This window comes from Ursus maritimus, unplaced genomic scaffold, assembly GCF_017311325.1.
Source record: "Ursus maritimus isolate PB19 unplaced genomic scaffold, ASM1731132v1 scaffold_5, whole genome shotgun sequence".
NCBI classification, from domain to species: Eukaryota; Metazoa; Chordata; class Mammalia; order Carnivora; family Ursidae; genus Ursus; species Ursus maritimus.
The window spans coordinates 24,985,258-25,002,002 of NW_024426663.1; the positions used below are offsets into that span (position 1 = coordinate 24,985,258).

Genomic DNA, 16,745 nt, shown 5'->3' on the forward strand with positions numbered 1-16,745 from the left:
ATTTGAGAATGTCTTATTTTAAGTTTTCTTCAGTTAAGAGTTTGTTTTTATTTTTTGTTTTGTAGAAGCCTTCTAATGTTTTTGATTAAGAAAACTGGGAAAGAACTAGGACTTAAAACTTTAACAGCCATAAAAGTTCAGCCTTCTGTGTTCAAAATGGAAAAATAAAACCCAAAAGTATATAAAAACAAAATAAAAACAAAAAATATAATTTCTCTTTCTGCTTTATTTGGGCAAAGGAAAAGGAACTGTAAAGCAGGGTATCAACCACTCAATATCTGATTGATAAATGCTAAAAACTAAATTTCCTTTCATCTTTAAAAAAATCCTTCCTGACATCTAACATATGTTTTTCATTTCTTGTAGGGGCCAGTTGAGCCTAAAGGTCCAAAGTAATATAATTAGCAGACAATTCGAAGAAGCTGATATGGTTTATATCAACTTTTAAAGTAGTGAAAATATACAAAATAAGTACTGGCGTGATTATCAAAACACAGAAAAGGAACACAACATTAATTGCATAGAGTTGGTAGAAACAAACACACCGCATTTATTAAAAAGTCTAAATAAAAGATTTAGTCTTGATTCAGATCTAAACTTTTTTCATCTCTGTACCATGTGTATTGGAAACCTGTTCAAGCAATATCGTGTAATCAGAAAATGTTAGGAACCTCAAAACCTTGTATGTCATTCACACACAGAGTGAAAAGACCTAAGGTGCAGCTTACTAACATAAAATCAATATATTTCATTCTTCCTCCAGACCCTGAAATCTTTATCAGAAAAAATGACTAAACCAAAAGTTCCATGAGGACAGGGCCTGCGTCTGTTTTCTACTCTCCTGAATACTTGACATCCAGTTAATATCTGGGACACAACGGATTCTCACTGCTCATTTGCTTACAGATTGACTGACTGAAGTACAGAGTTTCCTGAATACTTCAAAGTGCTTGTTATTTTATTTTGCCCCATATTAATCTATAGGAATAGCCTGGCTGCTCTAATGTTTGCAAATTGGAAATATTTTTGGTTCCTTATTTAAAAGAGATAATGCAATACCTCTGAACTCTATGAAGCCAGCAGTTTATGAGCTAATGAATAAATTCAGATGATAAATACAAATCAGTAAGAGTTTATAGTGCACATTGGGTTTTTATATGTATTGTCTGAAGACATAAGGGCATAAAAACATAAAGGCATTTTAAAGTACCTACAGATCAGGCCAAGTGTGGAGAGAATAAAAACCCAATGATAAATACACGAACAAAACAATTCCACTATTAACTGTACAATGCTTATTTTTAAACAAGAAACTTGAAAACTCCCTCCTATCAGGCTATCAGTCTCCTGAAGGCTTGGATTGTACCTGTCTTGGCATCCTCATTGCCTAAAACTTCTTTTTTTATTTAAATTTTTTTTTATTATATTATGTTAGTCACCATACAGTACATCCCTGGTTTCTGACGTAAAGTTCGATGATTCATTAGTTGCGTATAACACCCAGTGCACCATGCGATATGTGCCCTCCTTACTACCCATCACCAGTCTATCCCATTCCCCCACTCCCCTCCCCTCTGAAGCCTAAAACTTTCTGCTCTCAGGACATCTTTACACTTTTAAAAGTTCTTGAGGACCCCAAAAGCTTTTATTTATGTGGACTATATCATATTCAAAATTAAATCCCAGAAAATTTTCATATCTTTATTAATTCATTTTAAAGTAACAATAAAACCCAGTATATAATAACATGAATATCATATTCTTTAGGAAAGATCATTATACTTCCCAAATAAAAACTCTGGTGAGAGCAATCTTTTACACTTTTGCCTATCTGTTTCATGGCTGGCTTGAACGAAAAGAGTTGGTCTCATAAGCCCCTGTATTCAATTAGATCTGACATGTTATTTTAATTGAAATATATGAAATATAGTCCACGCAAGTAGGGAATTGAAGAAGGGATGAGCTTATGGATCTCCCCAGGGGTCCTCATTCCACACTGTGAAACCAGTGACCTGTAATATCATTTGTCATATGGATATTGTCCAATAACTATTCGCTAAGTTAATAAAAAGTGTAGAGAAAAAGAAATAATTTCTAGGGCACACATTTATATATCCAAACATACAAATGACGTGCACATTCGTTTTGGATTCAACTGATAGTTATTCTTTATAAATGCTGACTGTTTTGCTACAATAAAATGTTAATTATCCCAAGTCCTCAACTCATTACAACTAAATTGGGATGCAGATCAAAGGAGGGTATGTGAATGAAAGAGTGAAAAACTCTTAACAATAAAGCATGTCCAAAATTTAATAGAAAGAAACAGAGGACTAGAAAGAGACTTTCCACTTGAGAAAATTCCAAGCATAACCAAATCAAGTAGCTAATTCAAATACTATATGGGTCTGTTTAAAGCAGTAAATTAGATTGAAACACTTTACTGAACACAAGCTGGATTCTAATATTTTTAGTATCTACACGCCATTTCTAATTAATCAATAAAAACCACAAGAAAAAAACATTTTGCTTATATTTTTAGCACTTCTGCTTTAAATATTAATAGGAACTAACCAAATACCAGAGAAAATACATTGATTCGAACATTTTACACTTTCCAAAAATCACAATTTTTGTTCTTTAAAAACAGCCTTAAGTAAACTCAGAAATAAAAATATAATTTTGGAGATCAGATTTTAGATTTTTTAAATGAGATTTCATCATTTGGCAAAAAATAAAATGACTTACTTCTCCTTTTCTTGAGGCCCATGAACCTGAGAAGCCACTTTAGGTTCCGTCCCAAGATTCTTTTGCATCCGCTGCCTCCTCTTTCTACTTGGTGCAATATCCATGACATCAGGACTTGAAATAATGGAATCATCTCCTCTTAAAGTAGCTAAAATAAAATGACATAAAAATGTGACTCAACAAAATTATGCATAAAATTTCTAAGAACTTGTTGCACTGATAAGAAGTGATACTCTTAAAATACAGCATAACTTTTTTAAAAATTCATGAAGATTTGGCAAAGTGAACCAGTTAGATTATAATACTTTAATACCAATATAAAACATGAAGTGTATTATACACATGGAATAATTTGATCAAAAGGTCTCTGCCTATCTTGCACAACAACCCTCCCAAATACATCAAAGGCACAGTTTGATCTTTCAGTGCTAGAATTAGACAGAAATGCCTTAGAGGCATCTCTAAAAGGTGTTGGGGTGGGGGGGTAAATACGGCTATAGGAATAGGATAAATCAAATTGATACTAAACAGTAATTATTAACAGGAATGGGGACTTCTGCTAGTGATCCAGAGATAATTTCATAGACTTTTCTGCCAACTGCAGGGAACAAGCACAAGAAAAATGTAAGAAAACACTAACAGATGTCTCTACTGTGACTAAGTCATTAAACTACCCCTAAAAGTGTTTGATATACATGAAACAGAAGCAACAAGAGAAACATGTTTGATTTATATTCCTTTATTCTCTATGAACAACTTAGTTCCAAAGAGCTTCAGGGGGGTTCAGAATTCATTCATCTAATACACAGTATACTTATATAAATACATATTTGTATAAAAGAGCTCCTTTGCCATTGGTAAATAATGAACAATATCAATATAATTTGGACTCTGGATATCTTGCTGGTTCACATGATTTTTGTCTAACATGTTAACATTTTAAGGTGATCGGGGCAAGCTTTCATCCCAATTAAAGAGAAAGCCTTAACAATGTACAAAGTCCTAAAAAAAAAAAAAGATGGAGATGAGTGGCAAAAATCCTGTACAAGTCAATTCCTTTAGCACATATAGGGGTTGGTTGAGTGGAGTCAAGAACCCTACGCTTTTCAACAGTTAAGCTTCCTGTTACAGAAAGAAGCTGTGAAGATGTTTTTCCTTGTAGCTTGAATCAGATGTTTAATTTTCATGAAACTATTAGAATCAAATGCATCCAGTAACTGCCATCTACTCCACTTGAGAGGAAATTGTGATGCAAATGGTTAGCGGACTGTGATGTTGGGTGCAAATGTTGCGAGAGAACTAATGGAATTAATATTTTCATTAGGATTGTAACTAGAGAACTAACAACAACAATGTAAAGCTGCATAGATTTTGAGTGGTCTGACTAAACACTAACTTTTTCCCCATAGGCTCTATTATTTTTAGAGTGCAATTCTGCAGAATGAGCGGTTTGTCAGGCACACATATATCACGTCCTACAAGAAAAGCCTGTATTGTGAATTCTTGCTTGCTGCAGCCCACGCTTCTCTGAGTGACCGGAGATCATCTGGATACCATTGAGAGCTTGAAAGTCTTCTTTGGGTGCTTTTTCCCCCCTTGAAATGGCTATCATTTTTGAGAACATATGTGGTAGACACTTTGCTATGGGTTTTACACATATTATTTTATTAATCTTTAACTTTGCGAAGTACTTACTATTATTACCTTCGTTTTACTTCGAAGAAACCAAGGCTTTAGAGAGATTAAGTAACTTGACCAAATTACACAGACTTTGAGTTGATATTTTATCATATGACAACTAAAAAATATTTCTCCTTAGTGGATAAAGTATTCCTTGATCAAATATTTACTGGTTACTGATCAAAGGGTGCTTTATTTTCCAAAGTTATTTAAGTCATTAGGGCACATAAGTTCTATTACATTTCTCATACCTTATTTTACTAGCTATTACTATTTTAGGAGTAGAGAAGGGTAGATAACAAGGGGTGTTTCTCTGAACACATTCAAGCTGAACAACTTCTCTAATTTTATTAAGCCACGAGATGACTATAAAAGATAACTCTGGTTTCCTGATTTTTTCCCCAGTCTGCTCTCACCCAGGGTTTACTCAGTCACATAAGCAATTAACAAAGTACAGGGTTGCCTATAAACAAAGGCAGTAAGAACGTTAGAAGACATTTCACCTGTAGATAGACTTGAAAAATGAAAAAAAAAAAATTGCATTTAATGACATGTTGGACATCTAGGAGGTAATAATGTTAAATTTGTTCAAATTAAAATGTTAAGGTAAAATTTAAAAGAATAAAGTTATCACAAAGTTCTGCCATTCATTTCAAAACTCCAAATAATGACTTAACAACACACTGGCAACCAAAAGCATGTTTTATATGTAATATGGTTATACTATTTGTTATAAGGTTTAGAATTTACTTTAAAATACAATGCAATTAAATGTACGTTGTCAGTCAGGGTGAGCTATAACCCAGGTGTTGCTAGCACCTACACAAAAATGCACAGCCCATTGAGCTGAAGGTCCATTTCTGAGTTCTCTACTCTGGTGCCTTGATCGATGTGTCTGTTTTTGTGCCAGTACCATACTGTCTTGATGATCACAGCTTTAAGTCCAGAATTGTGATGCCTCCAGCTTTGGTTTCCTTTTTCAATGCTCCTTTGGCTATTTGGGGTCTTTTCGAGTTCCATATAAATTTTAGGATTGTTTGTTCTAGCTCTGTGAAAAATGCTGATGGTATTTTGATAGGGATTGCCCTGAATGTGTAGACTGCTCTGGATAGCATAGACATTTTTTTTTTTATTGTGTTCAGTTAGCACAGACATTTTAACAATATTTGCTCTTCCAATCCATGGGCATGGAATGCTTTTCCATTTCTTTGTGTCTTCCTCAATTTCTTTCACAAGTGTTCTGTAGTTTTCAGAGATCCTTTTCCTCTGTGATTAGGTTTATTTCTAGGTATCTTATGGTTTTTGGCATAATTATAAATGGGATCAATTTCTTGATTTCTCTTTCTTCTGCTTCATTGTTAGTCTACAGACATGCAACTGACTTCTGTATGTTGATTTTTTATCCTGTGACTTTGCTGAATTCCTGTCATCAGTTCTAGCAATTTTTTGGTGGAGTCTTTTTTGGGCTTTCTATATAGAGTGTCATGTCGTCTGCAAATACTGAAAGTTTAACTTGTTCTTTGCCGATTTGGATGCCCTTTATTTCTTTTTGTTGTCTGACTGCTGAGGCTCGGACTTCTAGTACTATGTTAAACAACAGTGGTGACAGTGAACATCCTTGTCGTGTTCCTGACCTTAGGGGAAAAGATCTGTTTTTCTCTATTGAGGATGATATTTGCTGTGTGTCTTTCATACATGGCTTTTACGATGTTGAGGTATGTCCCTCCATCCCTACATGGTAGGGGGTTTTTATCAAGAAAGGATGGTGTATTTTGTCAAATGCTTATATTCAACTAATCTTAGACAAAGCAGTAAAGAATGCCCAATGGAAAAAAGACAGTCTTTTCAATAAATGGTGTTGGGAAATTGGACAGCCACATGTGGAAGAATGAAATTGGACTACTTCTTACACCATACACAAAAATAAACTCGAAATGGATGAAAGACCTAAATGTGAGACAGGAATCCATCAAAATCCTAGAGGAAAACACAGGCAGCAACCTCTTTGACCTTGGCCGCAGCAGCTTCTTGCTAGACACATCTCCAAAGGCAAGGGAAACGAAGGCAAAAATGAACTATCAGGACTTCCACAAGGCAAAAAGTTTTTTCACAGCAGAGGCAACAGTCAACAAAAATCAAAAGACAACCCACAGAATGGGAGAGGATATTTGCAAATGTCTTATCAGATAAAGGGCTAGTATCCAAAATCCATTAAGAACTTATCAAACATAACACCCAAACAACAAATAATCTAGTCAAGAGATGGGCAGAAGACATGAACAGACATTTCTCCAAAGAAAACATACAAATGGCTAACAGACACATGAAGATTTTGCTCTACATCACTCGGCATCAGGGAAATACATATCAAAACCACAATGAGATAACACCTCACACCAGTCAGAACGGCTAAAATTAACAACACGGAAAAAAACAGATGTCAGCGAGGATGCGGAGAAAGGGGAACCCTCCTACACTGTCAGTGGGAATACAAACTGGAGCTGCCACTCTGGAAAACAATACTGAGGCTCCTCCAAAAGTTAAAAATAGAACTATCCTGTGACCCAGCAATTGCACTACTAGGTATTCAAAGGATACAAAAATTCTAATTCAAAGGGGCACATGCACCCCAATGTTTAAAGGAGCAATGTCCAAAATAGCCAAGATATGGGAAGAGCCCAGATGTCCAGTGACAGAAGAATAGATAAAGAAGATATAAGGTGTATACACACACACACACACACACACACACACACACACACACACCACACCACACAATGGAATATTACTCAGCCATCAGAAAACTGAAATCTAGCCATTTGCAGCAACATGGATGGAACTAGAGGGTATTATGCCAACTGAAATAAGTCAGTCAGTAAAGACAATTATCATATGATCTCACTCATATGTGGAATTTAAGAAACAAAACAGATGAACATAGGGGAAAGAAAGGAAAAATAAAATAAGATGAAAACAGAGAGGGAGGCAAAGCATAACTGACTCTTTAACTCTAGGAAACAATCTGAGGGTTGCTGGAGGGGAGATGAATGGGGAATGGGGTAAATGGGTGATGGGGATGAAGGTGGACACTTAATGTAATGACCACTGGGTGTTATATGCAACTGATGAATCACAAAATTCTACCCCTGAAACTAATAATACACTATATGTCAACTAAATTGAACTTAAATAATTTTTTAAAAAATGCACAGCCCAGGAGCAGATTGCTGAGATTCTAAAACTAAAGTCCATACTCTTGAGGTGGCTACTAGAAGGACTTTTGTTATTTGCATATCAATGATTGATAATTTATTAATTAGTATAGTAAATGACAAAAATGTGTGTCTCTTAGTAAACACAAGGCATGAAAACAAGCATGATGAATATTGCATAGGGCTCTCATGAGTGGAAATTAAATGCACTCCAGATATATGAGTTGACTAAAATATTTTAGAGATACTCTCCAACATTTTACAAAGAGGCTATAACCCACTGAGGTCTACTTAATCTTGGAGATGACACCCTGTGCTAAATTTTTAAGTGGTTTTGTGTCCAGTTGTGAACTCTGGACAACTGGTAGCCTGATGTCAGGAAGAATCGTCACTTCTGCCTCAGGAATCTTTTTATTTGCCAAAAGTGAACTTTTTATACGAGAGTGTGACTGAGATTCCTAAAAAGACAAACAGCTGGAACTTCTTCAAGTTTACAGAACAGGTTTATGAATTATTTTGTGCTTACTTGTTAGTACATATTAAGTTGATAATTGTGCATGTGGGAAAACCTAATCTGATAATTTGTTATTATTATCCTCATACTTCATGCTTCTTGGTATCTACCATTATTTACCACAAAGAACCTAAATTGTGTATAATCACATGTTTCAGGTCAGTTCACTGCACCATTTATATTCCTTTCTCTTGACAATTACGGGGTAGCCTCTCTGTAACACTGTCATGAGGGAAAAGGGCTAGCATATAAGTTAATTACTGTTTAAACTAAATATATCTTTTTTGGTTTGTCTTTGTACTGTGGGAAAGTTTTCCTTTCAGTTTATTACATACACGTAATAGCAAATTGTATTATAATAGATTCTCTTAATTCATAAATTCCTTTAAAAGAAGTTTTGGTAATATTTATATAGACTTTAATAAAGGGAAAAGTTTCCATCCTATCCTTTCCTCTCCACCCTTCAGTGCCAGAAACCAGGAAAAAGAGGCACAAGTCCCATACCTGGTGCCTAAGTAATACATTGCTCATCTCAAGCAGTCCTCAAATTTCCACCCATCCTGCCTCTAACCTTTACTTGTGCTAATGTTTGGTCTTACTTCATTTGGTCTTGATGCTGGATACTTTATTTCTATTTCGATATTGGATCCTGTGAAAAATGATTCAGGGTCTCCAAACAAGCAAAGCCATTTTATATTCAGCAGAAGGGATCTGAAATAAATCTGTATTTCTATCTGTATCTATGAAGTCAAACATGGGACTTCCAAATTGTCTATATTATTCATAACCTTACATATTTTTAAGGGCAACAACTGAAGTTTTCACTTTCAAGTACTGCATCCCATTTTTAAGGGAAAAAAATCAATTCATATTAAGTCTACCCAGTTGTACATACTCATTTTACGTATGAAAAAGAACTTAAAGAGAGTTGGAAAAGAACAGCAAATGTTCAATGGGTAATGAGAAGGAATGTGGCCTGGCTGGAGCAGTGTTCATGAGCAAAAGATACAGAAAATGACTGGATAAGTATGGGCAGCAGGGAAGGAGCAGAGAGGGAAAAAGAGGTATGCTAAATGAATTTGCAACCTTTCAATTCCAGGCCAAAGACTATGAATTCAATATTGACCAGTTTTTCTTTTGTCCCTGAGATTTCTCTTCCAGAATTCTCAGTTTTTACTATTATCATCAGCCTCTGTCATGACAACGTGTCTTTCACCATTTCCAGGAATTTTTTTAAAAAAGAAAACAAAAGAGAAGAAAAAAAACTATTGCCAACGAACTTAATACAGCTGAAACACTGATGGGCAGAGCTGTGGGATGAATTTCAAGTTCTCTTTAGGTTCACTGAATCTAGAAAATGGGGAATCTTTACACAAGCCTTGTTATTGTGAAAGGTGGCTCCACAGAAAGCCACACTTCTTCTCATCTGACAGAAGAACTGCAGGAGTTTGGCAGTAGTATTTTAGACATGAGAGGCAGTGTTGGCCTCCCTGCGTACTCTCAATGTCTCAATGTCCAGACAAAATGACATTGTTGGCTAAACTGCCAGCAATCTGCATAAATCCCATGAGTTAAACTACCTGGTAAACTATTGGCTCAACTATGTGCTCCCTTCCAGCACAGCCCACTTTGGTCATTTCAGTCATCGCTAGTAGTTCCTATTCAGAGCAATCTCTCCTTTCTCTGAGAGGCTTACAGTCTGAACCACTCACTTCACACATATGGTCTTATTTTGTTATTCTCTTTTTATGTATATCTCTTTTTTCTTCAATTAGATCAAGGACTATGAACACCCTACAGCTAGAGGCTATGCCTTATACTTTGATATATCTCTAATATATTACCCAATAGTGTTATAATGAGAAATATGAAGACTTGAACTCTTTTTTTCAAACATATATTTTATTGTTTTAAATCAAAACTTATTTACTTATGGCCTTCTAAAGGAGGTGTAGAGAAAAGTAGAATCAGAAGACCTGGGTCTGCATCCCTAGTTCTGCCATTTACCTTGGACATATTACAGAGTTTAAGTTTCTAAGATGAGAAACATATTTCAACCATGATTTCTGACATGATTAAATGAGATAAAATGTTTTATAAATCACACTGTCGGAAATATTTGATTTCAGCATTTAAGTATTATTAACAAAAGTGTGTGTATCCTTATAAAAGATCAAGTCGAGATGAATTTAGATTAATTTGAAGAACTGTCAGGCTACCACCTATAGCATAATAGAGATATAAAAGTAAAACAATAAAAAAAATCAAAGTAAGATGAATTCATGGTTTTCTAAACTCAAAATACATCATGGAACTATTATCTGCTTTGAATATACAATAGCCCATCTGCTATGGCTGTTTTTCACTATTTTATTCATTTATTAATTTCACAAATGTTTTATTGTTTACATTCAATAAGTTATTCTTTTTTATTTCAAAAGATGTAAGATATTGAGAGGAAAACCCAAATCGAAACCTTTACATACTACCCTAAGTAAATCCGAAACTTTAAAAACAAAAACAAGACCCCCAAAACACTATTTCTTTCAGCAGGGAAAACAACAAACCAATGGCTTGAGCTCCTTCATGTTCTGTAGTTTGTCTTACTGGCAGGTATAAAGATAAGAAAAAAAAAAAAAAAAAGCTAAGTAAGATAAGGTAGGTCACACCATACTTCAATGAGCAGTATCTTAAAGTGGGCTATCTGGAGGTAGGAAATTTCTAATCTGACCAACTAAGCAAACATTATTTTCCCTCACCATTCATCAAAGAGTCCTTTTTCAAATCTATAATCAGCTGCTACCCAGTTTCCACAATCTAATCTGAATAAATGATGACCACCTTACACAAAAGGTCAATGGTTTAACTTATTAATCAGCAATCACCAAGTAAACTGATAATTAACATCATACTAAACACTTAAAAGAGAGTGTGTGTGTGTGTGTGCGCGCATGTATTCACACATATATATATATATATACTTTTCCAAAAGTCAGGCCCCTCTTTTAGCCAACACAGCTGGAAGTGAAACTTAATGACAAATACCTACTGACATTAGGGTCATCTTTGGAAATCCAATACTCTCAATGTCAGAGGCAGGGTGGGCCACTAAAGATTAAGTACAGACTCTAGAAGTATTCACAGCATTTAAGAAAAATTAATTTGAATATATTAAGTATTATTCTGCACCTAACAAAACAACGTGATTTTTAAAAAATACTTTAAAAAAATTTAATACCAAATGAACTCAATTCTTTAAATCTTAATGAGTCATTCATTCTTTCAGTTATTCAACACATATTAAGGGTTTTCTATGTGTTGAGGACTATCCGGAAGATACCACCACCAGGTATTCAAAAAGTTTACAGTTGAGGAAAGCAGAAGGACACTACAATTTGCAAGAAAACCGTAAGTCACATAAGCAATTATAAAGGAACTAATTTGAAAATTCTAAAGTAGGTGCAGCTTTCCAACCTTTTATTATTTTTTTCCAAATTAATCTGTGAAGCTTCAATTTTTCTTTTCCATTATTAAGCACTAATTATAACTTGATTTCTTATATTATTTCTTTCTTATATGGATATTTCTTTTGAAAGGATAATCATCAGTATCAGATGGCTCTGAAGTAGATTTCCCAAAAGAGAAAATTAAAAGGCTAGCTCACTCTGAGTAAACTGACAAGAAAAGACTACATTTTAAAATTAAGTATCAGGATCTTCAAGAATGAACTCTAACAGCATTTCTTTTCTTTTTAAAGATTTTATTCACTTATTTGAGAGAGAGGGCAGAGTGAGGGAGTGAGCTCACGAGTGGGGGGCAGGTAAGGGCAGAGGGAGAGGGAGAAGCATACTCCCTGCTGAGCAGGAAGCCTGATGAGGGGCTGGATCCCAGGACCCTGGGATCAAGACCTGAGCTGAAGGCAGAAGTGTAACTGACTGAGCCTCTCAGGCGCACCTCAAAGAGCATTTCTAAATTGAAACTACACTGTGACCTTTTTGGATAGTCCTTAACATGGCCCCACAACATCCTTAGATTTCATCACACTGTAATAATTTATCTAATACTTTAAGCTCCATGAAGGCAGGGGCTGAGTTTGTCTTATTCACTGTTAGTACAAGACAGACTAGCTGGGTCTCTAAACACATAGTAACCCATCAATAAATATCAGTCGACTGATATAAATGCTTAAATACTAACGACGTTAACAAATAACTTCTTAAAAATTATTTCAAATCTATGTAAAATCCTATACCACTGATTAGCTATGCTTGCTGCTGCCAGTCCAGCTAACGTTAAGAAAAGAAAAATATCAGTGAGGAAAAGCAGTTTATGAAAGAACAACATTAGCCTTCAACTGATATCATTTTGTAGTTAAAAATAACAAACACTGGAAAGCAATTTTAATGGTTAATGAGTTTCCAGAAAACAAAACTACAATTTTTCAGCTTTCACCAGCTTCGTTAAGTGGCCTCTGCCTGTGACCTATGTCATGAAATGTTTGGACTCAACATAAAGCCTTCATTGTTGTCCATGAGTCAGGTATGGTTTTCTGTCCATGGAAGGCATTTTTTGGCGTTTTCTTCATAGAGATTGAAAGGTTTTTGAAATTTTCATTTTTTTTTTAAATTTGGGTCAACTTTTAATAAAACCTAGACTTTTTACAGAGTTTAGGATTTCATTGAACTGGTATGAATAAAGAAAAATCAGATAACAAATGAAATGTGAACCTGTTTTAAAGAAATAATATAAGGAATATTTCAGTTTTAAATAATGTAGTACCAGCAAATTATCTACAGTGACTCTGAGTTAACTGGTTAGAGCTAGGACAAGACCACTAGTTTAACTAGCAAGTCAAAATCAGAATAGGATGAAAGTGGCAAAAATGAAGTGCTGCATACTTAAACAGTGAAATGGGTAGATAAGAATCGCTGATCTAAATCACAGACCGTCACTTTAAATATTTTAAACAGGGGTAAGAAGGACTTGACTGAGTTTATGTGAGATGACATACTTTCCCACTTCATTTTCCCAATATCTGCTTAATCTTAGGAAATTCTGAAATAATTTTGATACATTAAGAAAAAGGACTCTATTTGCATGTCTTTAAATTCCTTTATAATAAGATTAATACCTTTGTGGTGTAATTTAGCCAGTTCGTAGTGGTTCTGTAAAAAGGCAAATACGAGGCTAAACTTCAGAGGCTTCCTTGAAAACTATGGAAAGATTTTCAAAAAGATCCGTGATGCGTTGGTGGTATAGTGGTAAGCACAGCTGCCTTCCAAAAAGATCCGTGTCCCAACTAGCCTTCAAGCCAAATGTAATTAAGGCAATACTTTTATTAAGGATTAAAAAAAAAAATTCTCTGCCAAGCAGTCAAATAACTAAGATAATGTTTATACCGAGTTAATAAAATACTTCAGAAGGATCCTACATGTTACTATTTATCCCTGACAAAATGACTATAGGCAATTCTAGGAGGGTTTTTAATTTAATCTATAAAATTAGGTGTGGAGAAGTGAGACTAAACAGTTACTTTCGGTATAAAAAATGCCCTGAAATACATGGTGCTGGGAAAACTGGATAGCTACATGTGAAAGAATGAAACTGGACCACTCTTTAACACCATACACAAAAATAAAATAGATTAAAGACCTAGATGTGAGACCTGAAACCACGAAAATCCTAGAGGAGAACACAGGCAGTAATTTCTCTGACATCAGCTGCGGCAACATTTTTCTAGATACCTCTCCTAAGGCAAGGGAAACAAAAGCAAAAATAGGTTATTTGGACTAAAACAAAATAAAAAGCTTTTGCACAGCAAAGTAAACCATCGATGAAAAAAAGACATCCTACTGAATAGAAGATATTTGCAAATGATATATCCAAAAAAGGGGTTAAAATCCAAAATATATAAACAACTTAAACTACTCAGCACCAAAAACACCCAAACAATTTGATTTAAAAATGGGCAGAGGACCTGAATAGATATTTTCCCAGACATAAAGATGGCCAACAGACACATGAAGAGATGCTCAACATCACTTATCATCAGGGAAATGCAAATCAAAACCACAACGAGAGATCACCTCACACCTGTTAGAATGGCTAAAATCAAAATGACAAGAAATAACAAGTGTTGGTGAGGATGCGGAAGAAAAGGAACCCTTGTGCACTGCTGGTGGGAATGTAAGTTAGTGCAGCCACTGTGGAAAATAGTATGGAGGTTCTTCAAAAAAATGAAAATAGAAATTCCATATAATCTAATAATTCCACTACTGGGTACTTACCTCAATAAAATGAAAACATTAATTCAAAAAGATACATGCACCCTTATGTTTATTGCAGCATTATTTCCAATAGCCAAGATACGGAAGCAACCTAAGAGTCCATCAATAGCCAAATGAATAAGGAAAATGTGGGGTGTGTGTGTGTTATGTGTATAACAGAATTATTACACACCTATAAAAAAGGATGAGATGGTGCCATTTGAGACAACATGGATGGACCTGAAGGGTGTTATCCTAAGTGAAGCAACTCAGACTGAGAAAGACAAATACCATATGATTCCACTTATGAGTGGAACAACAACAACAAAAGAATAAACAAACGAAAAGCAGGATCAAACCTACAGATACAGAGATCAGTTGCCAGAGGGAAGGTGTGTGGGAGTTGTGCAAAATGGATGAAGGGAGAGGGAGATACAGGATTCCAGTTAAGGAATAAATAAGTCACAAGAATAAAAAGCACAGAGTAAAGAATACAACGATACTGTAATAGCAAATGTATGGGGACACATGGTAGCTACACTTGTGGTGAGCATAGCATTATGTATAAACTTATCAAATCACTACGGTGTACACCTGAAACTAATGTAACACTGGACATCAACAAGACTCAAAAAGACAAGCAAGACAAAAAAAGAGTCCTGATTCAATAATTCATTATGCTTTTTAAAAATGATTATCTCATATTAATCTGAATTTGAGAAGAAAATCTAAATGTACTCTAAGGCCATTTTTAGGCACTTTTAATAAGTTAGTATTGGATTAAATGTCTTCCCAAACGAGAAAGTTTTTCAGAAATTTTATTTCCAAACATCCACATGCTTTTCTTTACATTATACTTTTGTTTTTAATGGGCAACTTAAGGAATTTTTGTTTATAGATTTTTTTTAATTTTTCAATAAAAATCCTGTTAATTTTTTATTCTAAAACAAATAATTGTATATTCTTTTGCCTTAAACTCAAAATTAGACAAACAACACCAAAATAATTTTAAGCATTCATTTGACAAAGACAATAACACGGGGCAATTTATTATAGCTTATTATGAATGTATACCCTTTAAATTAGATTTTCTATATGAAGCTTGTTTGGCAAGCTTTAGAATCACTGTTAGCAATCACTGTTGGCAATGTTTTAACTTCTCATTTTCAACATGCTTAGTAATGTGCAATCTCAGGACAAAGCCTGTATAATGCCACTATCCCATAACTTCCCAAAAGCCAAACAGGGAATCATTCTTGATGCCTTCCAAAACTTCATCTTGCACTCCAATCAGCACTCCCTAAAACGCTCTTAAGCTTTCCAGAAATTCTCTGCATCCACAGTATTTCCATAATCCCTTCCCTAGATTATTGCTATAGCTTATAAGTAGCTAAAACATTTACAATTCATTCCCTAGAAAACATCTAGGAGAATTTTTCTAAAACTGTGAATCTGATCAAGTCATGTCCTTGTTCACTACCTTGAGGACAAAGATAAAACTCACTAATGCAATTTAACATCTTTCTTTTCCTGATTCAGCTTACTTTTACAACCTTACTGAATTTTGTTTGATGTATCATTCTCTCCCTCTCTCTCCTCTTGGACTTTGAACATATGATTTTCTACCAGATATAGTGTTCTACCACCTACCACTCAACTGGCTGACTCTCACCTGTTCTTGGTATCTTAGTAAAGATTTCACTGTGTCAGGAAGCCTTAGATGTCTTGGTTAGATGTCCCTCCTCTGTGCTGCCACAGCATCTTTTACCAATCCTGTAACTGCTGGATAGGTCACAGACTTAGAAAAATGGAGTATGGAAAACTGTTCTGGGTCTCCTACGGAATAATATACACAGTGGGGTTGAAACTTATTGTAAAGTCAGTGCATATGGCAGTTAATCAAAACTACCCTTGAAAATTCCTTAAATTGACTTAAATGTAATAATACATAGTATATATAATTCTGCAGTATGATAATACTCATGCCTAAATATTTCATGACTACCAGTGTGCAGTTTTGTAGAAAAATTGTATTTTGGGAAAAAAAAATTACATAAGGCCTTCAATAACCTAACCACATCATCAGTATAGAAAGATTTGACCTGCTAGCCCTCTTAGCTCAATGTTGTCGTTTTAATTTTCCATGGAAGACATATCAGTTCCTCTAATGCTTCTTTAGTCAGATTTCTCTATGGTTCCCAATTAATTTTTCACTGTTTTCTTTCCTGGATGAAGATAATCACCTTACTTGCTTGGCTACCTAAATAATGCTTACCATTTCTTTGTCAATAGCCCCATGTCTTAAAGTTACTCATACTTGTTCAT

The 16,745-nt window shown here is 34.8% G+C and overlaps 1 protein-coding gene across 5 annotated transcripts in view; it reads right to left on the reverse strand.

Annotated features, from left to right (window-relative positions):
* Positions 1-16,745, reverse strand: part of XRCC4 (X-ray repair cross complementing 4) — a 271,809-nt gene that overhangs the window by 131,538 nt on the left and 123,526 nt on the right. For all 5 annotated transcript variants that reach the window (XR_005832450.1, XM_008706368.2, XM_008706367.2 and 2 more), the window contains exon 7: positions 2,749-2,896. Coding sequence is in view for 4 of the 5 variants with exons in the window: in XM_008706368.2 (XP_008704590.1) it covers positions 2,749-2,896 (148 nt within the window). In the remaining variant the exon portion in view is untranslated. The remainder of the gene's footprint in view (positions 1-2,748; positions 2,897-16,745) is intronic.